Below are 25943 nucleotides of genomic sequence, written 5' to 3' on the forward strand. Positions count from 1 at the left end.
TTGCACTGTATATTTATATATATTATATTGTTGATTTAATTTAATGTACATGGATACAAACAGATCCAGATTTCCATCACTTATGTAAATCCTTAAAGGCTTTACTCACCTTTACTCGGATTCAAAATCAGTGACTCTCCCCTTTAAAATTGAGCGTTCTCTTTCCCACACATGCACAAAACACTTTATATAGCAGTTTTTAGCTCAGAGATTATTTACCGAATCACATCAAAGCATAAATATTAAAGTCCATGCTAACTATGAGTGGATCTGCAGGCAGACAAAACACAAACACATCTTTTACACACACACACAAAGCAACATTAAATTAATATGTTAGCAAAATACAAGAGGAAGCTGACAAACACACAAGTTGTGTGAATATTCTCTCACACAAGAGCAGTGAGACATTGCATATAAATACTCTACATACTGTATGTTTATGTCCTCTTAAGCCCCTATACACTGTGGAGTCCACCATGGTACAGTTCTAGGACCTTTGCTAATGAAACTGAGCAAAACTTGTCTTTAAACCCAACAACCTCACTGACCTGTCATGTCAATCAACTGTCTGGCTGATAAAAGACAATACTGAACCAATAAAGATAAGAATTATTACTCCACTGCTGAGATCACACAGCTACACACCGCTACACACTCACTTCACAGCCACCATCCTGCTTCCACAAATACTCCCAAATGTGGATGAACCTGCCCCTAAAAAAACAGCAGTGGTCAGCCGTTTAATGAAAGTGCTGAACCTTGCTGTGAAACAGTAGATTTTGGGAAGTCAGAAAGTACTGAGAGACAGAGTAATGCTGAATTAGAATTGATGGAATGGATCATGACATTGGAGCTCCGACTGGGAAACTGGAGCCAGTTTCAAGCACGACAGCCTCAGCAAGTAGCAGATACCCTGATGTCACTCAATATGTCAGCATCTAGGTGAACTAGGCTTTAGTTCTCTAGGTTTGATATATTAAAATAAATGATCATTCTGGCTTTTTTTATGTAGCACTCACCTGCATATGACCAGTCAATGTCTTCTGAGAACTTGCGTTGATTCCTGTATGCATAGCCTTCAGCTGCAAGAGAAAGAAAGAGACATGATCACTTAAACATGAGTATTAATGACTGCTTGTTTGATAATATTAGTTTATTTTACCCAAATTAAAATGCGATGTCTTCCTCCAAAATAATAATAACAAGTTGTCTGGCTGTTAGGGAGCCATGCCTTTGTCTCTATAATTTCAGATAGCAATCAACCTTTTAACGCTACATGACTCAAAATAAGTCCCATAAATTACAGTTTTGGATGCTGTAAAAAGTTTTACAGATTCAATGAACAAATGTCTTGTTAAATTCCGGGACTGACAGATTCATTAGTGGGTTGGGCTTTAATGGATTTTATGGTTCAGGAGTTGGTGTGCTGTTACCGGTTTGATTTCATTTGATCTGCTGCAGGTGACAGTGAAGAGCTGCCAAACAAAACCACACACATTCTCAACTATCCCGCAGCGAATCCTTGATTTTGCTCCCTTTCAATAAACTTTGTTCCTGTTTTCAAATCTCAGCTGCTTTAAACAGAATTTATTTTTTAAAAAATGGCTTCAGTTACCGCTTCACTTTATTAAGTAAATAAATAGTAATAATGACATTAATGATGATAATGCAGTGGAGGCCAACCCTTCCAACAGGGTCCTTCCATGTCAGAACATCCAGCTACCAGCATAGATAGAAGAAACACCAAACAGAAATGGACACGAGAGGATTGCATTGAAGTCATGTTCTGCTTTTACAATGAACAGAATGAATGACTTTGGTGACTGATGCCCCAGGTGCATGGTTTGTACTTGGCTAAGGCACAAAAAGAACACCAGCAAAGACTGTGACAGAAATAGCAATGACAATAATGTACTCATGAATGTTACAAACACCTCAACAAAATTGGATGAAGCAATGATTCAGCTTCCAAAGTGATTTGTCACTTTTGTTTCATCTACTAACTGGAAGGAAGTGTTGTTTTTAGCCATGCCAGCTATGTGCGCTCTACATATTATAATGCTGATCTGTCAATTAATCCACCACTTTGGACGAGAAAACTTAGAAACAATCGATGGATTATCATTAAATTTAGCACAGATAGTTGTGTTGTTATGTATTATGGTCCCTAGTTACTTTGATGATCATTTGGCGATATCTGACTGACTTGATATTTGTAATTTTGGTGAACTATCTCAACAACTATTCAATGAGTTGCCATTAAAACTGAGTTCAAACATTAACTCTCCTCAGGTTGAACTAAACTGAGTACTTAATGTCACTTTTCATCTAGATGAAAAACACAGCCTTATTTTAAATTCTTCCAGGATTTTGGTTGATGATCAGATATGTTCTACCATTTGAAATGACCATCTGCTTCAGCTATACTTTGTGTTTGGTCTAATTTGCAAATGAAAGCACGCTATCATGCTAAACCAAGATGGCGAACATGTAAAACATTGTACCTGCCATCAACATATTACTACTGTCACTGTGAGTATGAGACAATAGTATTTACAGTAAAGCACCTTAGTTTCAAGGTGCAGACTCAAAGTGCTGCTAGTCTTCATTCCAGGCTGTATCCTTCTTTCTGTGCCTGGCAAAGACCATGAAGGTCAAAGTGTATATTTAAACACTTTTTAAGAGCACGCAATACTGAGCATGTGGACTATTTGAGCTAAGGGGAACTCACCGTTATGAACTTGAAAAAGGACAAAATAAAGTTCCCATGTGCCACTGATTACAGACATTTCTCACGGTAGACATTCTGTCAAACACAGGTGTAACTAATGAAATGAAAAATGACTCCATTCTGTTTAGATTTTCCTGCTTTGACAGACTCCAATGCCTGCTGTAATAAAAGGGACCCCAAGGCCAGATTTCACTTTGCCTGCAAGCACCCTAATAAGACCCACCTACTCTGCCTATACTGAATTGCCATATGGATATCATACAGTCTAACCAGTTCCAGACCATGCCATTTTATCCACCACATTCAGCCCTTATGGGACCCATATAATTTGCACAGCTCCCTGACAGTCATAGGGGCAACCAAACACAACTGAGGGTCAAAATTAGTGGTGGCTTTTCTCACCCTGCAGTGCCTCTATTGGCCACTAAATGTTCCTTTGAGAAGACTAAGACAACCCCAACGTCTCTCAACAAAGTCAATTCAATGCTTTCACAAGGGGTTTAGCTCTCAGGAGATCACTTCACTTCTTCTGATGCCAGTCTGAGGAAGCTGATTTTTGAATACAAAGATATTTAGATGCTATGAGAAATGACAAAAAATGAGGGGAAAGAAATCCCTTAGCAAGACTTGAACCAGGACCATTGTAGTTCATGGTTAAGCCACCAGGGTGCTTCACAGTATCTTTAAGACAGCACACTGCATTCAGTAAGAATTCAGACTCCTTTACGTTCTTCACATTTTGTTATTTTGCAGCTATGTGTTAAGATTGTCTAAATCGAATATAAACTCAGTACCCTATATTGACAAACCAAACACAATTTTACATCCATCCATTCATTATCTATACACTACTGAACCCTCACTAGGGTCATGGGGGTGCTGGAGTCTATCCCAGCTGACTTAGGGTGAAGGCAGGGGACACCCTGGACAGGTCGCCAGTCTATTGCAGGGCTACACTTAGAGACAGATCAAGCACACCTATGGACAATTTATAATCACCAATTAACCTCAACATGTTTTTGGACTGTGGGAGGAAGCCAGAGAATCCGGAGAGAACCCACGCTGCACGGGGAGAACATGCAAACTCCACACAGAAAGATCCCAGGCGCCCAAACCAGGACACCAACGGGAGATCTTCTAGCTGTGAGGAGTCAGTGAAATATCTGTTCCCGTACTTGCCAATATATCTCAGACATTGACATACACTGTTTTTGCAAGATAATCAGTATCGTTCACTTCAAAAACTACGGCCGATTGAGGTTCTAACAATCCAATGCCTTGTCCATACAACCCACTGATGTCACTCCTGTGCGCCGTGATGTCAGGAGGTGAAATCATTCATCCGAGCGGCTGTGCAGGCATCTGCCACGCTAATGAAGAAAAGTCGACACCCTGAGGGGCCGCTGGAGAACAACACCTCATTACCATAACAAAGCGCAGAGGGTCTGACTGTGAAACAAAGAGCAGAGGTCACACGACACGAAGAGGAAATAAACTGACGTGATGAGGTGTGTTTTTACAAGCAGTCAATATACTGTGAAAAAATGTTGAGAATCCATTGATGGAATTTTTTATTTTTTTTTACAATGGACAGCATGCACTTTGATTGGATTACAAAAGAGTCTGCCAGAAATTGCAACCTAAACCCTTACATTTAGGGTCATGTCTGACAACAACCATAGTTTTCTTCAGTCATCAGACTATGCTGAATACAGTCTAATGGTTGGTTGACATGCATGCAAGCTGCCAACTTTCATAAAAGACAGCTGCCATCAAAACATATCTGCCTCAGGTCTCCTTTTCTTGGCAGGGCAGATAAAACAAGTTAGATTTCTCAGGAACATGGTTACATTTTTTTTTTTTTTTTCAAAGCAGCCAATCACACTGAAGGGCAAACCAGATTTATGTTTCTCACAATAACAACAGGAAATATGGAGAGGGTACTTTAGGACAGCTGTAAGTAGAGTGTTTCACTCTGCTGGAAGTACAGTAATAGTACTGTTGAATCAGTAATAGTTAGAATTCTGTTTCTCGAAAAAGCCTCACACAGTTTGAAATGCGAGTGATTGTATAAGGTTTTGGGGTCTCTTTCTGGAATTCATGGGAATCCTTTATCAAATTTTTCCATAAAAATAGTCACTTCCTGCCTTGAAATGGCGTCGACATAACGCTGTACGATTGCTTCCTTAGATATATGAAATCTGTGCCTCTCCTCAGCTACTCCATGCAGCTCGAGGACACCAGCTCAACTTTTACTCTGCTAAACACAAAATTTGTTGACTGACAGTTGAAGTACATTCAGGGAGTATCTAATCTGCAACCATTCATAATCTTTGGCACGCCTACCGCATCTTGCTGAAAGATATATAAAAAGATAGATTACAAAAAGCCAGATTGTCAGGAGTATCACGACACAAGTTTGTGTGGCTGAGCACAGGATCATTATGTGCGATGCCAAGCAAAGTATTGGTTAGGATGCTTTCCTGGTTTAGCCAAAGCCCCCTTGTCCAGTAAGGAGAAAACATTAAAGAGTACTTAACCTGTTTTTCATTACACTCTTATTACACAGTCAGACTCAAGATAGAAAACAAAAACTAAACAGGTTGGTGGGACATTAAGGAAATGCTTTTCCCTCTTGTGTAGAAGACTGTCCTACACAGAGCACTGGCCTTAAACCCATCTAGCACCTATCTGATAAACTGGAACAGTGTGAGCCAAACCACATCATCCAACATCAGTGCTGGAGTGCTTTTGTCTTAATTGGAACAGATCTAATCCTGCAGCCGGGTTAAATGTTTGGTGCAAAGCTGAATACATAAGGACTGGTGGAAAAAGCAGCAGCCCAGAAACACTGTGGTTGAATGCAGTGCTGTATAAATACATATCAAATGTCAGAAATCCTCACAAACCCACAATGATGACGGTGATACAAACTTCAAACCAAGAAATTAGATTACTAGAATATTCCCTGACTGTTTACAGCCAAGGTGGAGCTGTGGTTAGCACCATTGCCTCGCAGCAAGAAGGTCGCCGGTTCGCGTCCCGGTGAGGACACCTGGGATCTTTCTGCGTGGAGTTTGCATGTTCTCCCCGTGCAGCGTGGGTCCTCTCCGGGTTCTCCGGCTTCCTCCTCTAACAACATGTTGAGGTTAATTGGTGATTCTAAATTGTCCGTAGGTGTGAATGTGAGTGTGCTTGGTTGTCTGTCTCTAAGTGTAGCCCTGTGATAGACCAGGGTGTCAAGGGTGTCCCCTGCCTTCACCCTGAGTCAGCTGGGATAGACTCCAGCCCCCCACGACCCTGGTGAGGATTAAGCAGTGAATAGATAATGGATGGATGTTTACAGCCTCCTTTCCAAATTTAATGTTATGACCTGTCCTGGTTGGGGTCTGTCCAGAATTAGTCTACAGTAAATTAGGAGATGCGGTCTCCTGCTGTGCAATGTGTATTCCCTCTGAGCTCTGGATGATAGCGGTCTAATCCAGGATTACATGTTTGACTGTCTCCATAGGGAAGGCGCCACCTGCAGGGCAGCACATTCATTTCCTCAGATCCTCAATGAGACCTTCAGACAGGACGAGTTCTCATGTAAAGTAGTTTTCTCTCATGTTTTCCAGGCAGACTGCCAGCAATCTGACTGCTTTCAGTAGCTGCATTAGATTAAGTGTTTATGACTAATGATGGGGTTGCAACCACTTTGATCTGATTGAAGTTTCCTGTAGAGCAGGTATTAATATACAAAAGAACTCAGTAAACACAGCCAAAGATCTTTCTAGATGGTTTTAACCAATACTATGGCACATGTTTTCAATTAAGACATAAGACAGTATGATCTGTGTGTGGGAAAAGAAACAGATGGCATTTATGTTAAACTGTATGGTCATACTTAGCATTGTGCAAATTCGTACTGTTTTGTGATGACAATAAAGTTTTTCTGATACCACCTAGAAATAACCAACCAATCAGAGGATGTCAGCAGCACCTGCCAGAAATCATACAGATTCGCCCTCTTAACTCCAAGGCAGTTTCTGGGTGTTTGTTTCTCCTGTCACATTTTTACCCACTGTGGGCTGATTTTCGACTGCAATACAAAGTCCTGCTGCTCTATGGAAACTGCAAAACCAACGCTCTGTACAGCACGACACATCGACAGTTCCCAGAATTGTAAAAAAAGAACACTTCTTAGAATTTTGCTAATCATCGATTATCTGTTTTACAAAAACTGATGACATGTTGAGCGTTACTAATAAAGGAAAAAATGGCCACTCCACATGCTTTAGATGTTTCCATTTTTGCAACCTCTACAAACGGCATTTTTCACATGACTCTGCACATCAACTCTAGAAAGATACGTCACCATGCTGCCAACAGCTTGCCAACAACTTACTCCTCTGTACACAGTTTGCTGTTTTTATTTTGTGATCCAGTGTGTTTTACTGTCCTCTCGATCCCTCTATTTTGTTTTCATATTTGTTTTGACAGTTCAGCCACAATCGGGTTGATGGGTTTTGGGTTCAGAGGGTTAAGACCTCTGGCAAGAAAAAGCACATACAGTACATGTTGTGAAGTAAAAATTCAAGGGCAGTACTGTTTTGAAATATTTACATGAAGTACACAACCTTGTGACAGGTTATTGTCCTTCAGTTTCCTCCTCACTTTTTCAGATGAATATAAGGAACTCAGCATACTTACCTTGTATAACCTACAACATGTGATTGTTGGGGGGGCAACAGTAGATCATCCTGTGAGACTGTTCAGGGGAAGAAAACCTTTCTTTAAGACAAGTTTTTTTTCTTGCTCTTCTGGTCCAGTGGAACATTACAGCACGGCCCAGTCATCCATTTCATTTTGGTTTAAGAGTAGAAATGTTGACATGTAGAAACATGATGGAAATCAAGCAGAGAACACTCAAGCCTTCTGTTTTGGAGGTTAAAAAGAGTGACAGAGCGCCAAACTGGAACAAAACCTCCCGATGAGGCACAAACTCACTCCCTGCTACTGTTCCATGAATCACCACATGACAATAAGCAGATAATGAATGTGATTTACTGCAACACATTCCAGCGGTGTTACAGCTCCTGCCGCCCGGTCGCAGCTCGTTTCCTTCAGAAAGCAGCAATAAAGACGCAACCAGGCAAAAAGAAAAAAAAGTGACATCGTTTTTCTTTTCTTGGTGCGTTTTCGCTCTGGTGGCGTGATTCAATCTGCTGCTTTCACTTAGTCACTGACCTCCAGCGCTCAGGCTATGGAAGGGTCATGACCTCTAGTTTAAAGGTCAGAGGGAAGAAGTTCAATTAACAAGAAGCAGTCCTTATGTCTGCCGCAGCGAGGTGAGGATGTTTCCGCATTATTATAGCCTCATGTCATCCATCTGTTTGTCCAGAGGCCAACGACTACTTCATAACTGCTTTGTGACTTTTACTGCAGCACCACCATTAGATCGTATTTCCTCTTTAAACAAGCAATTTAAGCTCTTGTTATACTTAAGAAGACGTCAGTTAAAGTGACAACATTCTGTCATTCAGACATTGGCTACTTCTACTTTAATGTCTCTCACAGCTTCATTCAGACATGCCCACAGTGACGGAGAGATTCAGGGTATGTGTGCGATATTGTCATTTAGCAAGATTGGGCTTTAAGTGATGTATAATACATAATAATGCACTAATAAACAAAACTCTAAATCTTAACCTGGATTACATTGATTGCTGGTGTGTCACATTAATCTGATGTTATCTGTCTTCATTGTAGTACAATTAGTGATGTTACCAACTCCTGCAAAGCAAATGAGGAAGATGTTTTGTGATTTTGGTTGAAAATTGTGTATTTTGCTGTCTGTGATGTTTTTGGTCCCATCCGAACCTAAAGTGCACCCCTTGTTTGTGCCCATTTGCTAGTGTGACAGGCCGCAGCTGAGACTTGTACCATGATAAAAGTGATTCAGAAATGTTAGTTTCGACATAGAAGGTTTTTGCTCAGTGCAATGGCATGAAGCTGACATATTCAGATTCAATTCAATTTTATCTATATAGCGCAATCCACAACATATGTCATCTCACAGTGCTTAACATAGTAAGGTGAACATCTGTCAACGGACAGCAGCACATTTCTTACAAGAGACCTTAGTTGCCAACTGGGAGCACTTAATTAAGGGATCCAGAGTTCCTTCAGTAACTCTCTAGTTCATTCTAATTTATTGGCGACTGATAGTTGGAGTGCTTAAAGGTATGGATGGACATGAAACTCCTCAGATTCCATCCTTAGTACAACATATGAACAACTATAATTATAATTAATAGATCAGATTTATATAAGGCTTTTCTAACTCAAAGATTTTACACTGTCAATTATTCATTCACACCAGACAAGGTGGGTGAACTGTCTTGCCCAAGGACATAATGACTATGACACAGATTAATGGGCGGAACTGAACCACCAATCTTCCAATCATTGACCGACTCACTCTACCACCTGAGCCACAGCCGCCCCTCCCCAACTGGGAAATATTCAATCGTGTTCAAGCAAAACATAGACTTTACAGCCATGCTAGCAGCTCTGTAAGGCTGCACTTGGGCAGTGGTACTTTGGGATAAATAGTTAGATTGCCATGCACATGTTGACAATGCTGCAAAGACGTAGTGTATACACATGTCATACCACACTTAGTTCAGGTGTGAGATGAGATAGTAAGCAATGGCAACAAGTAGAAATTACAGCTACAAACTTTTTTATGAAAAGGACAGTGATTCAGTTTCACTATATCTTTGTCAGGCTGAAATAGAATCCAATAAAGTCTTGGTGGGATCTGAGGTTTGATTATATTGCTGAAGGAGGATGTGAATGGAAAAACATGTCAATCCTAACAACGTTAATCAGCATGATCTACCAGATGAGCCACAGCCCAATGCCTGGACAATATTGCACAGCAATCAAGCCTCCAGTGCTGCAAAACAAAACCAATGTCAAAGTGCTGGAAACTGCAATTCCTCTAAGTTCTACTATAAGGCGTGACTGCTTTGAGTGACAGATGGCTGCCGTCCTAGGGTAATCTAATGCTAAGAGTTATTTGCATGGCCTGCCTCTGCTTGACTCACACTCCACCTCGTTGGTCATTTTTGGATTTAGACCATCACATTGCTGTATATACATTTAACACATTTTTTTTTCAGTCTAAATCAAAGTGGTGGGCTGACCAACAGGCTGACGATGTCCTCTGAGACACTATCACACAAGTGTGACGATGAAGTCCAAGGTACAAGCCGTGCTGACGACAGACTGAAGGAGAGACGTCACAAACAAGTCCCTCCTCCTCTTGTTTCTCCCTGTGTGACCTCGGGGAAATCAGGTTGTTCTGGACAGACAGGAAGCAGTGAGCTCTGTCTCTGTTGAAGTGAAAATGGAAACCAGACAGTGTAAACAGGAGCTCTGACATGAAACACCTGTCTGCTCTCCGAACAGTACATCAGCAAGGGGTTATTACAGCCTGTTGTTGTTTGTGAGTGAGTGTCTGTCTGTGTGTGTGTGTGTGTGTGTGTGTGTATTCTTTGCATGAATGTGCTGTATATCGAAAACTATTTAACCTCATTGCTTTATTTTTTTCTCTATTAAGTTTTTAGAAGTCAGCACAGCTAAAGCAATGTCATATCATTCTACTTATGTGTACTACATAATCCATTATGTCTGACAGTGATTTTCTTTGATAATGGATTAGTGCATAAAATGTGAGAAATTAATTAAAAACCTCAATAATTAGTAACTGAAGCTCAGGTTGAACTTTTAAATGTCTTACCTTGTCTGTGCAGCCAACAGAAACCCAAAGATGTTAAATTTAGTGTCATTGAAAAATGAGAAACTAGTGTTAAAATTATCACATTTGATAAGCTGGTACAAGTGAATATTTAGCATGTTTCCTTGAATAATTACTTGGAATAATCATTTATTAAAACTGTTGTAAATTAGTATTAATGTGATTAATTAATACATCATCTCTTGTGGGGGTCAATAGAGACCAACACCATATCTTGTCCTGCAGTCTCCCAGAGGTTAATCCAGCTGTGGCCAAACTAGTGAGTGCATAAATGTGTGTAATCAGTCAGGCAAACTTTTTGGTCCATCTGCCTCAGTCAGTGCTCAGTATCAACAGGACTATCGTCTGAGCTCATCTTTCTCCTCCATGCACTGACTGTCGTTTAGCCTCATTTTCTGCTGCTGTAAGAGTCATCCATGTGCAGTGTTCTGACAGCTTTAGGTGACTGTCTTGGACCACGCTGAACTCAACTGATAATTCAGGTAATAACACTTGAAATCCATCATAGCTTAGTTCATAATCTTCCAAATATTTATGCGGAATTTCTCCCAAATTTTGATGTTGCCCCAGGAAAATAAAAGCTTGTTGTTTTATTTTTGTGTAAAACTGGAACTACTTTCTCTGAAGAGTCACCAACCCCTGTGGCCGATAAACATAACTCTCTAATCTCAATGGGGCGTTACTGAGTGGTATTGAGATTACCAAATAAAACAAGCTGATACAAGCTAGAGATGGAATTAAAATACAAGAATTGAACATGCTCACTTCAAAGCCTAAATATGTACAAGACACAAGATGTAAAAGATAACGCTAACATAAATATCTCTTGCCATACTTACACATGCTTTTTATGTGCAGACAGAGGCTCTATTCAGATATACAGCAGGATTAGTACAGATAGCTGGTTCCTCTTTGGATTTTGTTAGGCTTTACGCTAAATGTCTTTAGACCTGTGTTTAATTACCTGTTTGTGATGCCGTGAAATCCATGATGTGTACGTAATGAAATCTTTTCAAACAAGTCACCTGAAGCTGTGTCATTAAAGTTGAGTACTTGAAATAATGTAACTGATGCTGGACAGCTGCTGTGACAGTAAAAGGCTCCAAAATATAAAACGTGATGCCGGCAGCTTTGTGAAAGCAGCCCTTCAGTTGCCTTCAAATTAAAACCAGAATACGTGTCCCTACAAATATTTTGTTTCTACATAACATTCCAGAACTTATCCACAACTTTCGACTTGCATCCTTAAAAAGGTCTTTGTCTGTGGTATGATCTACTTTAGAGCACGCTTTTGAAAATCTGCCTCTGTGGTCTGTCAGGCACATTCACTGCTTCAGTTTCACTTTGTCATTTCCTCATTATGCTGCAGGACAAACAGGACTCATCCGACACGCACACATCAAATGCTGCAGGTTTCACCTACAGACCACATTGGCCTTGTGACAATACACGACACATGAGATGGACTGGAAACCTTTTGTGACAATGACTACAAAGAAAACACCTGCTGAGTTTGGCACAGAGTACTTGTGTTAGACGGGTTAGAACTGCATTTTAAAAGTGCTCTTGTGGCAGCTGTGTTCATGACAGTCACAACATAAAACACGGTGTTATGAGTATGTTAGAATGTTCCACACTCCAAAGTGCCAGCGTACAGCCTCAAGGAGCCATCTGCAGGGCTGTCGTTTTGTTGCTGAACGCTAAGAGGTGGTAATAACAGATTCACTACCTTTCAAACCTACTTTGAATTAGAATTGTTCTACCAAATTAACCTGATATGCAATCTGTGACATTCAAGATGAGATAATTTTAGCTCCTGTTAATCTGACACGTGTAATGTATGGAAAGAAACATAATTTTTATGAACATGCAACAAGCTTTTACAACAGTTTTCTTCTGAAAGTTGGGGGTCAAAGACATTTGTCAAATGGGATGTTAGCCCCATTAGTGATCTGTGTGCATGCAGTTATTGCAAGCTGCTTCCTGTTAAAAAGGGCCCTTAGTGTGTTGTTGATGGAGTGTGACATTGAAGAACAATGAAGCCCAGATTGTGCTAAGTTTAGGGTAATTACCACAGTAATTGATCATTGAGATATATCCTATATCCTAAAGCTTTTTATTTTTTTAAATTTGAATTTTCTCCAGTCAGGTATCAAGCTCAGCAAGCCAAGGGTTTGGGAACCTTCAGGAAGGGGGCATCAAATGATGCTACCGACCACAATGTGGCTGGTGTTTGTTGCTCCTTTCAGAAAAAAATATTCCTGAGACTGTCATTGAAGAGGAAAAAGTTTTCCTCAAAGAGTGAAAGAAGAGCTAAGGGAAGAAAAGCTGATTTAAGATGAACGGAGAAAAGGAAGTGAAGATGGGAGGGTGATTGAGGAGAAGTAGGGAGGGATGTATTCAGGTCTTGAGGTTAGAAAGAGGGGGTGGGGGGGTTACATGCTTATGTTCTACTGGAAAAGAGTGAATGAGTAGAATAGATTCTATGGAGAACTCTTGCTCAGCGTCTGTACGGAGAGAAAAAGACCACAACTGTGTCAGTGTGTTTATTCAGCGGAGAGTGGCCGACTCTGCACTCCGGTCTGTGGGAGCCCTGCAGCCTCCAGCCGGACGCTGAATAAGAGGATTAGCCGAGCCCTGGGAGAGCCAGGACGTCCACAGGCTATGGGGTGAGAACTGGTACTCACGCCAGAATGTGTGACAACCTCCCCTCTCTCCCACTGCCGACATCTACCCCAGTCCCTGCCCCTCTGCTCCTAATGCCAAGGGGACAGGGGTCTAAACAGGGTGGGTTGAGTAATACCTACCACTGGAAGAGGGGCAGGTTAATCTGAGGACAATCTTGATTTATATTTCTTGAAGAATTTTACAGAACCAGTGAACACTTGTACGCTTCTGCTCTATAAATAGCTGTTTCAGGTACAGTACATTTTTCAATTAACTTCCTTTCTGCCTTCTTTCCAAGCGGTTGTTGATTTCATTTCTTATTTCAATAAAAATTTCACAGAAATAAAAAAAAATAAAAAATCTCAGAAATTAACGCATGTAGATTGACAATGAATTGGAGTTTTGTTGGTGAGATATATATATGACAAATGCTGGTGTTTAGGAAATGTGACAGCCAAAATGGATGTTGTACGACTCTGATGATCAGACTAGAATGGCACTTTTCATTCCGTGCTGAAGCCACAATGTGCTGCGTAACGGGTGGCGGGGAGAAGTTAACCGAGTATGAACTCAAACTTTTAAAAACTTTTCATGTCCACCAAATTATTAGGAAAAATATGCAAACCAAATGCTAGTCAGTGGAACGATTACAAAAAAGACAAAGGCAAGGAAAGCAAAACTTAAAGAAACAAAAAAGGAACCCGATCCGAGGGGGACCTGAGCACAGGAAGACCTGACCCAAATACACCCTTGGACCACTGGACTGACCCAAATAGACCCTGACACACACACAGAAAACACAAATACAGAAAGCAGCATGATTCAATCAATTAACAGGCAGTCACAGTGGGAAAGAGCAGGAACACTGTAAAACTGATAATATTGCTCTGAAAGAAACTGTGAAGGCAAAGACACTGCAATTCTTTGGTTCATAACACTTGCAGAATTTATGCCAAATGGTACATGTGTGACTGTAAATACTGAGTAAGACTGAAAACAAACTGTCCAGCAGACAACGGACATAATAGTGGATACACACCCAGAGGCAGCAAAAAAGACACTGACAGGCACCACAAAAAACACCAAGAAAGAGGTTTTACACAAATCCCACAGCCTACAATACCTGAACCCAAACAGGAGAAGATGGCTTGCCCAGGGTTTTTTTTTTTTGATGTTGTGTTTTATTAGTTATAGATCTTTCCCTGGGATGAACCTGAACCTTGTGTCTGTTTCTAGGCTGAGGATCCACCACTTTAGCCTATAAGGTTTACAGTTGTGACAACATTGCAGTGTATGTCTGTCAGTACTGGTGAGGGAGGTAGGCTTTGCATTTAGTGAGGCTTCAAACTCCACCTGGCAGGCAGAACTGAGGGCAAGCAATACACACTGCAAGCTTCTTACCCCTGTGAATAGGCCAATGAATCTAAACAGCTGGAGCGTTTTACACTTCAAAGGTCTGACCACAGGCCTCATCTGTCAGCAGTACAGGAAAAAAAAAAAAAAAAAGCAGAGCAGAAAAGCTTCGCTGTCAAAACATGTTCACTGAAGCTACTGTACATGTTCTGCTACATGATTCTATCTTGTCGCAGGGCTCTTTTGTCACAAATGTCCCATCCACTTCAGGCCCTTTCATGGAAAAGCAATGGAGACTTATTTCTCCATAAAGTGTAAATCTCATCAAAACATTAAATAGTGATCTACAGTACTTGGTTGTGGGTAGAGCCAAAATGAAAAGTCTGAAAAGCAAGATACTCCATCAGAGCTACCAAAAACAAAGCTGTTTTTTGTGTAGTATAGTTTTTGACTAGACAGATATACATTTAGACTTTATCTGACACCTTATCTGGCTGTGAAGCAGAAAAAAAGAATCCTCCACATGAACACAAACCCTTTATGGAGGGGGATGGGGTGGACGGATGGGTCAACAAACTTACTTTTACACTACTGACTGATGATTTCTTTCTGTCAGTGATAGCATCTTGTAACATAATGGCAATCTTTCTCTACCTTAAGTAGCCAAGAAATTTTAGCATCCAAGCAAACCATACCTTGAAGATCGAATTGATAAAATCAGACAGTAGTCAAAGAAATCACTTTTGTTACTGTAGTCTGAAAAAGTTTTCAAGCCACTGACAAACAATGTTATCCTTTTGTAACATGTGACAAGCTTAGAGAACTTGTTGTTCAACATGAACCTGCCAGCTGGTTGAGTAAAATGATCAGTGTCCACTCACAAAATAAAATAAAATGACATGAGGTATGGTCAGTTCAGGTAACACAAAACAGTTTATACCTTTATGAAGTCTAGCTCAAGATGGCTGTAGAAAAGTATGAAACGTTGAGTGTTGCTTGGTCTGACTTTGTAAGTTTGCTATCTTGACTTACATGAAAATGACCAGTCTGCTTATTCACCTACCTGCATTCATCTGGTCTAAAGCTACAGCTGAAGCTGAGCATCACCTTTTCTGTTCGGAGCAAAGACCTTCTAAATAAGGAATGTGGGCTGTTGCTTTTCACACATGCTGCTACCTCTGGCCAAAGCAAACACTAACTGACTGGAAAGTGATGGTATAGATATAGGCTAACATGAGCTGCTTTAGCTATATTGTATGAAGAGGCAGACACAATGACTTTGTATCTCTCAATAGAAGTTGACGCCTTTTGAATAGAAGTTGGTAATTGTTTGACATTGCACTTTAAGGTACATTCACACTGACTTCAGCCTCAAGCTGTGACAGTTGCCACTTGTTACAATCATAATCTTTTCAAAGCCTGAAGCACATCCAACATCCACCTGCAAATGATTTACTCACATGTGGCTTTTGTCTCCTGTCTGAGGAGAAATCAGTTATTTTTTTGTAGGTAAGAACAATTTAAATTGTGGTGCAGCTTTGAATGTGTAGTGGTGGTGAAACAGAGCGGACCTCTGGAAGCCTCTGAAAGCTTGTAATGAGTCATCAAAGTGTTCCTGTTAGATTTACAGCATACACAGAAGATTCTCCATAAAAACCACTCTAAGACCACCAACAGGAAATCAAAGAGCGTTGTCATAGCCCTGCAGGCATTAGACAAATGAAAAAACCCATTCTACCTCAAAATCCTAGCAAACTGCTGCGTGGAGCATTAACACAGAGGAGAACCGGCTGTGCAAAACTAAACTCATCAGCTCAACAGAGGCCTCTGGGCTGAAGCTCTGCTCATCGATCAGCTGCTCTCATCTTTCCTTTTAACTATAAATGGCAAAGACCAAAAGTGTGGATTATCTCCAGGGCAGGTCCATCAGGCCCTAAAAGGAAGACTGAAACATGAAAGAAACAGAGCTACGAGAGGATGATTTCGCGTGAAACATGCACAGCAGAAAGAAAGGCAAGAAAACAAACTCCAGCAGCTCAGATGAAATGAAAATACGACCAGAAGAAGCTAATCTTTAGTAGGTCACTTAAAGTGGTCGTGAGTATTAAAATCTTTCCGCCTGAAAAACATTGGAAAAACCTGCCAACAACTTTTCAGTGCAGCTGATTTGCTTGACTATCAAACATGTTGCATGTGTACAAAAAGAATGAAAATACTTTATATTAAAAACTCTGAGGAAAGTTCGAGCTGGAGGCAGAACCCAGGCGCCGAGCAGAGTACCCAACAAAGCTTCAGTTTGTTTAGACTCCAATATATACAAAACCTGTGTTCTACAGCAGTGGCATATGCAGTCAACTGTAGGTGCAGGTCTGATGTGTTCAAAAGTCTGTTCATTAGAAGTTTTCAAGACAACCTGAAGGCAACACACAGGCGAAGCATCCACATAATTTTATCTACACAATCTCTGACAGGTGTGGAATACAAAGCAACCCATTTGAGTTTGCTGTAATCGAAATGTAGTCTTTCTAAATGCACCAACAATTACAAAATAGTCCAACCAAGAGACAAGCACATGCACATGTTTTACTGTAACAGTGTGACACAAGAAGCCTCTTACTCGAGCTACATTTTTAAAATGACTAACCAATTTTTGTTATATCCATCACCCATACCTGCACTTAACAGTGAGAGAGAAGCTAAATCAGAACATACAATAAGGCGAACAAGTATAAAGCACTAGATGTAAAGTGAAGAAAAGGAATCACTTTAATTCACTAGTTAGCTCCATACAAAGTGCAAGAACGAGGAAAAACCTAAATCAAACCAGTATTTCCTGTAATTACCCTCTGCTTTTAAAAAGGTCCTTGTTCTTCAAGGTACTACAGGTTGTTCTAAACATCCTGGCGAATGTGCCGCAGTTCTTCTGTGGGTTTAGTCTGTCTCAGTGCCTTTCCATGTAATCCAGACTGACTTAGTGATGTTGAGATCAGGGCTCTGTGGGGGCTACACCATCTGTTGCAGCACTATTTGTTCTTCTTGTGGCCGAAGCTAGTTCTTTGTAACTCAATGCTGTCCTGATGCTGAATAATTTGGAAACAATCAGATGCCTTAGTGATGGTACTGCATGATGGATGAGAAACCTTTTGTGCAGTATTGTACTTCTCATCCAAGAGTTTGTCAGAGATCCAGTTGTTTAAGTCTGAGATATATTCACCTGATGATTGAGTATGTTTTAGGTTTAAGAGACAAGAACAGATGTCAATTTTATGATAAAGTATGTTCTGTAATAGAATACTGTGGCAGAGAGGTAACTGGAATAAATAACTACACAGCAATAGATCCACTATTGACTTCTGTGAACCTGACAGACTGGACTTGGTCTGCTCTTGTCTACACACTAGCTGGCACATTTGTGTGTGTTTGTGTGTGTGTGTGTGGGGTTGTGCTTTTATTTTTTTTTGACTTCTCTGGTTAACATCTTTCAACACCAGCTTCACTGATACGACCCACCAGCTCTCTGACAGTCTTGTGTGTGTTTTGTGTATGTTTGTGTTCATGCACTCATGAGTGACCTGAATCTGTTGTCAGAAACAAATGACCTGTCTCGGGGGGGTGAGAGCAGATGAATAATGGATCTGACTGTCTACAGTTTCCATCATCGGGCCCTCTGGGCTGCAGCCGGGCCTGTTTTACTTTGTGTGCTGCTAACTGAACAATACACAAGTTTAATCTCCACCCAGTGTCCTGTCTGTCCCGCTGATGCCATCCTCAGTCCACACACAGCAGTATGTTCACATTTGTCTCTTTAGCTCAGTCTGAGAAGTAACCATTTAATCCCTCTTACAACCTGAAGCATGGTGCAAAATGAAAGTAAAGGCAGAAACTGAGAGGTCTGGAAATCAGCTATACTTTTCCTTAAAGGGACAGTACGGAAAAGAGAAGGGCTGTGATGACAGGGAAAGGACTAATGTGCTAGACCAGGGGTGTCAAACTCTGGCCCGCGTTGTAATTATATTTGGCCCGCGAGACAATATCAAATGACTACTAGAGCTGCCCCCGGTATTATACTGTACAGCGCATTCACCGATAATACTACAAATCCCATAATGCCCTGTTGTTGTTTTGGCACGTCAATCAGGACAGGACCCAGAAACTCCCTCTCCTCTGTAACAGTAGGCATAGCGACTTCACACTACAACTGTCACTGTGCCATTGATGTGTTTTTTTGTTTAGAATTTGATTTTGTATGTCTCCACTATTAAGTTATATATAATATATGGTAATAAGCGTTGCTTGTTCCATATTCAATGTTAAAGCAAAATTTGTTTTGGTCCATATTAAAAGGTTCATTTGTTCAATGTTGGCCCGCGACTTTGTTCAGGTTTTAAATTTTGGCCCACTGTTTTTTTGAGATTGACACCCCTGTGCTAGACAAAGAAACTGAGGGCAAGTTTAAACCAGAAGTTTGGCTAATTTGAAAATGAAACCTGCTGCATTTAGTTCTGATTTACAAACAAACTAAGTCTGTATTCCATGAAGTCACGCAGACTGACAGGACTGTTTTGGTGATGCAATTCTGTACCATCAGGACATGAGAAAATCAAATTCCATTGACTGACAGCAGGTCAGGTTTAATGCTTCTTCTGTGTATATTGATGTTCCCTGGTAGCACAAAGACACAACTGATTATGTGCGTTATTCGTAGGGTTATTACTGTGGGCTGCAAATAACAAACAGGCAGGCGAACAAGGGCTGTAGTAAAGAAACATTCTGCAAGGATTACCGTCTGTACTGATTACGGACTTTATGGATTTTAATGGACTTAATTAACTGATAAAGTTCACACACAGTTTAAACTGCTTTTGTCCCTTTGATCAGGATAAAAGCCCTGCACTCACATGCTCATGTGCACAAGTGTTATCATGGTGATTAACATTAACATTGCATGTACAGGGTACTTCAGGAACAGCTCCACAGCAGATAGATTTATTAGTTTAGCTTTAGAATTCACACATGTACTATTACACAGCTTCACAAAACACTGTTTGCCTCATTTGCATTGAGACCGTAGTCAAACCATATTTCCATGCCAGGTCCAGGTCTGAACCAGGCTGTGATTGTCCTCTTGGTCACCAGCCCAAATGAATTGTTTCAATCAAATCAAACAGGCTTGGTGTCATCCATGAATCTGTGATACTAATATGGGGGAGAGGGGGCAAACACATTTGTAAAGCTTACTTTGTAGCACTGACTTTCCAAGAGCACAAGAAACCTAAAGCGGGCCCTCGGAGTTTTCTTGTAAACGAACCACAGATATGTTTACATTCAATGTTAATCATCAAATTGTGAGTGTATCCTAGGGCTCGAACAAACATGTTGAATGTATTTCCTTGTTGAATTTTAAAGCATTTTAATCCCTGTACTGTTTACATCGGTGTCTAATAGCTTATTTGCTGGTGCATTGCACTCCTTGATGAATTATTGCCACCTGTAAATCAGTGGAGGGCAACATCAGCAGCACTGTGTAACTCCCACATGTGTGTGCATGAATGAGAGACCCAAAACTTGGACATATTTAAAGACAAATGGTTCAAAATCGGGCTGCAAGTGGCTTGGTGGTTAGCACCGTCACCATGGAGCTAGAAGATCTCCGGTTTGCATCCTGGTTAGGATGCCCGGGATCTTTCTGCTTGGAGTTTTTCTCTCCGGGTTCTCCGGCTTCCTCCCATAGTCCAAAAACATGTTGAGGTTAATTGGTGATTCTAAATTGTCCGTAGGTGTGAATGTGAGTGTGCTTGGTTGTATGTAAGTGTAGCCCTGTGATAGACTGGTGACCTGTCTTCACCCTGAGTCAGCTGAGATAGACTCCAGCCCCCCACGACCCTATGAGGATTACATGGTGTATAGATAATGGATGGATGGATGGTTCAAAAGACATACTAGTGGTCAAAAAATGCAAATAATATCTTCAAAACTGTGCTAACTGCTGACCTCATCAAGTCTAAAACAGCTTCTCTGGCTTCTGTCCTCATGTCTGTCCCTGCAGCCACCAGCCACAGTCACTTCCTTAATGTGAGGAACGCATCGAAATGGATCCTATCTATTTCTATTCACAGATTCTGTAGCACTCTAACTAACGGATGTGAGGCCTCAGGCTGCAGATGAAGCTGCTCTGTGCACAAAGGGTACTTATCATCACATGAGATAATGTAACCAGGAAACTAGTGGGCTTTCTCTTGGGAACGATAGCGAACATAATGTTTCCATTTCATTCGTCGTCTTCCTAAACAAACCAATAAACTCAATTTCCAACCTTGGACACTGCAACAGATTCATCCAACATCAACTCAAAGTAGCACAGAAATATTTACAATATCATTACACAACAAAATGTAACAACATAAAATGATGTTTTAAATTAAACGCTAACTTTAGGTTACAACCACATTCTCTGCTATAGTTAGCAAATGTTAGTTGAGCATGTTAGCATGTAAATGAGCATGGTAAAAATTAGACCTGTAAACTGGTTTTTCTGATAATTATGGTCACTGTCAATAAAGTTATTGATATTTGTCTTGGTTAATCAATTGAGTGTTTGGTCAATAAATGACAAGCAATTGTGAAAACGCTGTTTAAAGCTCAAGATTGTGTCCTGTTTTTTTGTTGGGGTTTTTTTTGCCCACAACCCAAAAATGTTGTTTAGGATTATAGACGGGAAAAACCAGAAAATAATTTGAGAAGCTGGACTTAAAGAATTTAAACCTTTTTTTGTAAAACAAACAAACAAACAAAAAAAACCAACCTCAAACGGCTCAATCGGTTAAATAAATACCTTTATTTAAGTAGCCTATTTGAGTAACCTTTTTTTAATTATTTATATATATATATGCATACATATTTAGTGTAATAGTCGACAACTAATCAATTAATCAACTGATCGTTGCAGCTCCTGGTCATAAACCAAAGTACTGAACAAGTTAAGGGATCAACAAAGTTTTTACAGTCCATCCAGAGGGACACGTGAATGTAAACCTCATATTGGAGCAGCATAAAAAGTCATGGGTTCATCACAGCCATTAGAGTTCATTCACATCTGGGGACAATGAATGCCTCTACAACACTTCATTGCAATCCAACAAATACTCATCAAGATATTTCAGGTCAGATCAAAGTGATGGGCCACTAACATGCATGGCCCCCACAGCCACACTGCTGATATAACTAAGAAACAAATTAACCTCTAATGAAGTCGAATTCTAAACTCTTTAGCATTTCCACTGGATTGACCTTTACCAGGCAAGATTACAAATCACATTACAAGAGTTAAAGGTCTTTAGTTTTTACTACTTTGTGTACTCTAGAGAAGCATAGAAACAAAAAACAGCTGTTGGGGATTTAGCAGACCATAGTGCAGATTTTTATTTTACAAAAATTAGAATAAAAAAAAAAAAACAAGCTCTGGACAACTGCAGATGTCGTGTCAGCTTTCACTTTCTTTGTGGTGCTGAAAGCAGTTCTCAGCATTGTCCCCTCAACACCTATTCAGCTTCTAAATGTCAGCTGGTTACCTGCCCAACTTTTACTGTGTGCCAGCTTCTGCTGTAGCATCAATCTGCAGCAAACCCAGCAGCTGAAGCCTCCAAAGTACTTCTCTCTACTCTGTTCATCCACCGGGCCATCATCTCCACAGCCAGCCGCTCCAAACACTTAGAGCAACCAGGGTTTCTAAACAAAGAGCTCCACTTACAGCTACTTGTTTACAGGAAGAGAAAGACTGAAAGAGAAATTAAGAAAGGAACAGCTCAAACACAAAGATCCCAGACATTTGATTTATTTATTCCCTGTACCATTACCCATTTGCTGATTGCAAATTAAATAAAAACTAAACTAAAAAAAACAACAGGACATGTTGGCATCAATCACTTAACAAAGCAGCAGTGTGTATGTTAGGGGAGTCTGGTGAGTCTTACTGGGTATGAATCACATAGGTTCCTTTAAACTTTCCCTAATTAAGGGAGACATTTAGGTAATGTGTAAACAACATCGTGTGCACGTAGCCTTGCGTTTAGAGAAATGTTTCCAGAACTGTCTTGAGCTTGATCTCTCCAGCAGCCAATGTGACCTCGAACGACCTGACAATCTGAGGAAATGGCAGCACGCATGGGTTCACTCTGACCGCCATTCATCGCTTGTGGCAACCCTGCCTCCTCAAACTTATGTTTACAAAAACCGATCTCCAACAGCAGACATGTTTTGAAGGAAAAGTAATTGCGACCGGATTGCATTTTCTGTTACTATAAAGACAAACGGGTGGATTGGCATTGTATGGTGGCCCTGAAGGCTCCATTCACTGCAACTTGAGAAAACACATGCAAATGTTCCAAACACAAGCAATTAAGAACAAATCTTTACATCACAGTATTTAGAAAAAAAAAAGTGCAAATACAAAAAAAAACTATAAAACTATATGGTATAGTGTTCATTTTTTTAAATCATGGTTCCATTTACAGTAAAAAAAAAAAAAACATGGCAGTGTATGTTTTAGGATGGGGCTACCTTGTCATTGACGGGTCGTAGTGTCACATTGCCCAGTGTCCTCAAGTTCTCAGTCAGATCGATTGTTACATCTGGTGTCAAAAAATGGTGATGGCTAAATAACTAAACTACAGGCTTCAAAACAGTAGCTCACAAAGCAGCGGCTGATGTAAAAGCAGCTATGTCCATCTTCTATATATTAAGTTCCAGAAGTCAGCTATAGTATTGTTTGAAAATGAGCTAACCTGCATGTTTCACATTTATTGCATTACTGACAAAACAGACACTGCACAACATTTTTATCAAATAGCAATATTTCACACAATAAGCAAAGTTTTTCAATTCAAATAAATTTTGGTTGACGACTGAACCAATTAATAGACATATATGTGAACTTAAAGAACACAAATGTTTGCTTTCATCCATCTTTACCTGTGCATTTTTCGTCTGTCTACGACATTCCCAGATTACTGCAAATTCAAAGTGCAATTATAGCGATTATATTCAACAGTTTGACAAACAGACAGTTTGTCAGACGACCACCAAACATTGAATTCAAACCACAGTACACTGTGAACACCGTGAAGCATGGTGGTGCATCATGGTATGGGGCTGTTTCTCTTACTATGGTGTCAGGCCTATTTATCACATACCAGGGATCATGGATCAATTTGCTTATATTGAAATACTTGAAAAGGTCATGCTGCCTTGTGCTGAAGAGGAAATGCCTTTGAAATGGGTGTTTCAATAAGACAACGACCCCAAACACACCAGTTAGCACCAGAGGAGCATCTTGGTTCCAGACCAACAAAATTCAGGTTATGGAGTGGCCAGCCCAATCCCAATCCCAATCCCCCAGCCCAATGCAATGGAACTGTGGAAGGCTGTCAAATCATCCTGGGCTGGAATACCTGAGCCAGAAGTAGGTCGACTCCATGCAGCACAGATGTCAAGCAGTTCTCAAAAACAGTGGTTATACAACTAAATATTAGTTTAGTGATTCACAGGAATTCTAAATCTTAACCTTATTGAGTAAATATTTGAGTTTGTAATGAAAAATGCACACTTTTTTTGAACAGTTTAATATCATTTTTTCCTTCATTTTCTGTAAATTAATTAAAATATTGATACATTTTTCTTCATATTTTGATGTAAAATATAATGTGCAGTGTTCCCAGTGATTGGAAATTCACATTTTAAGAAACACTGCTATTATTTTGAACACAACTGTCGATAGATAGATAGATAGATAGATAGATAGATAGATAGATAGATAGATAGATAGATAGATAGATAGATAGATAGATAGATAGATAGATTAGTAGCTGCTTGAACACAGGTGTCAACAGTGTTTTTTCGCCATGGACTAAGATGCTGCTAGGTAGAAGGAGGAAGCCCTTCCTTTAGTAGTAGGACGTTAAATATCGACTGAAGTTTGTGCCTGATCACACAGACAAAGAAAAGGCCTTCTGGAGGAAAGTTCTGTGGTCAGATGAAACAAATTTTTTGGTATCTAGATAAGATAAGCCTCAGTGGGTAAGTTTACATTGTTCCACCAGCAAAGATAGCGCTGACCACGATGATCAGAAACATGTTTGAAGGACAGAAGGTGAGGCCTCTAACCTTTGAACACCAAACCCACTGTCAAGCATGGTTGTGGTAGTTTTATGCTCTGGGTCTGTTCTGCTGCCAGTGGAACTGGTGCCTTAGACAAAGTAAACAGAATAATGAAGAAACAGAATTACCTCCAGAGTTATAAGAGTCATTGGAAACTTACGTGTATAAATAGAGAGCTATTTTCAGCAGTGGAATCGTAGCTCTACTTGGCATTTAAGACAGCAGGACAAATTTGCAAAACGGCATTGCCATCAGCCTCAGCTGTGCATTGTGTCTAGATCTGTATAGCAAATTAGTAAATGTTATGCTATATGCTAAACTAATACAAGAAACAGGGAACTTGCTAAACACAAGCAACTTAGCACTGCCTTCATGAGCGTACTGCCATAATCGTTTTAGCATTTATGTCAAGCAAACAGGCATACAGTCGCTAATGGTAAGAATCTAAAAACAGAAAACCTGTCTCACTATTTTTCATCCATTTGACTGCACTGAGCACAGCAGAAGTCTTGCTAAACTGAATGCTGATCAACAGTGAAGGAAGAGAGTTTCCCTCTTCACCCAGATTCACTTATGTATAGAGCGTCTCTTACAAGCAGAGCTGTTTTGGTTCCAGGAGACGTGTTTCTAATCTAATCGTACACACGGTGACGAAACAGTTTGTCAGAGGCCCCGAGAAAAGCTTCTCTAACAGAAAAACGACTTAATTAAACACTGAAGCTGAATGGACAGGGGAGAATGCCAACGCTGTATCCCACAGGAAAGACAATGAGAGAGGAAGTGTGAGTGTGTATGGAAAGCCCTCTTATATTATAAACTTTTTACCATTTGATTGAGTCTTCAGCGCAGGATTAAGTTGAGAGTGATGCTCTGAATAATGTCGGTAGGAACACGTAGTCTGGTTAACAGAGTATTTACCGACTGAATTTGAGGATTATAATGCTGCATTCCAGTCATGTAGTATTTCCAAGCTGCCAACTGGCAAAAATAGGCCGTAAACACTGAGCAAACCCACAGATGGTGGCAGACCAAGCTTACATGATGAAGGTAGGCCCATTTTCACAGCAATATACAAAAAAACTTATGAATAATGTTTATGGATCATCTAAATCCACAAATAGAAGAAAATAATAAATTGAAATGTTATGAAAGTACACAAAAAAAGTTTTTACATGCAGTGTTTTTCTTACTTTATGCTTTATAGGTGGTTGTTCTTCCTTCTTTTATAGA

The 25943-nt window shown here is 40.2% G+C and overlaps 1 protein-coding gene across 1 annotated transcript in view; it reads right to left on the bottom strand.

Annotated features, from left to right (window-relative positions):
* LOC103372465 (receptor-type tyrosine-protein phosphatase zeta-like) overlaps window positions 1-25943 on the bottom strand; it is a 99919-nt gene that overhangs the window by 55245 nt on the left and 18731 nt on the right. The window contains exon 2 of the mRNA XM_008302120.1: window positions 1023-1085. Coding sequence (XP_008300342.1) covers window positions 1023-1085 — 63 coding nt within the window. The remainder of the gene's footprint in view (window positions 1-1022; window positions 1086-25943) is intronic.

Source organism: Stegastes partitus, unplaced genomic scaffold (genome assembly GCF_000690725.1).
Source record: "Stegastes partitus isolate 25-593 unplaced genomic scaffold, Stegastes_partitus-1.0.2 Scaffold1762, whole genome shotgun sequence".
NCBI lineage: Eukaryota > Metazoa > Chordata > Actinopteri > Pomacentridae > Stegastes > Stegastes partitus.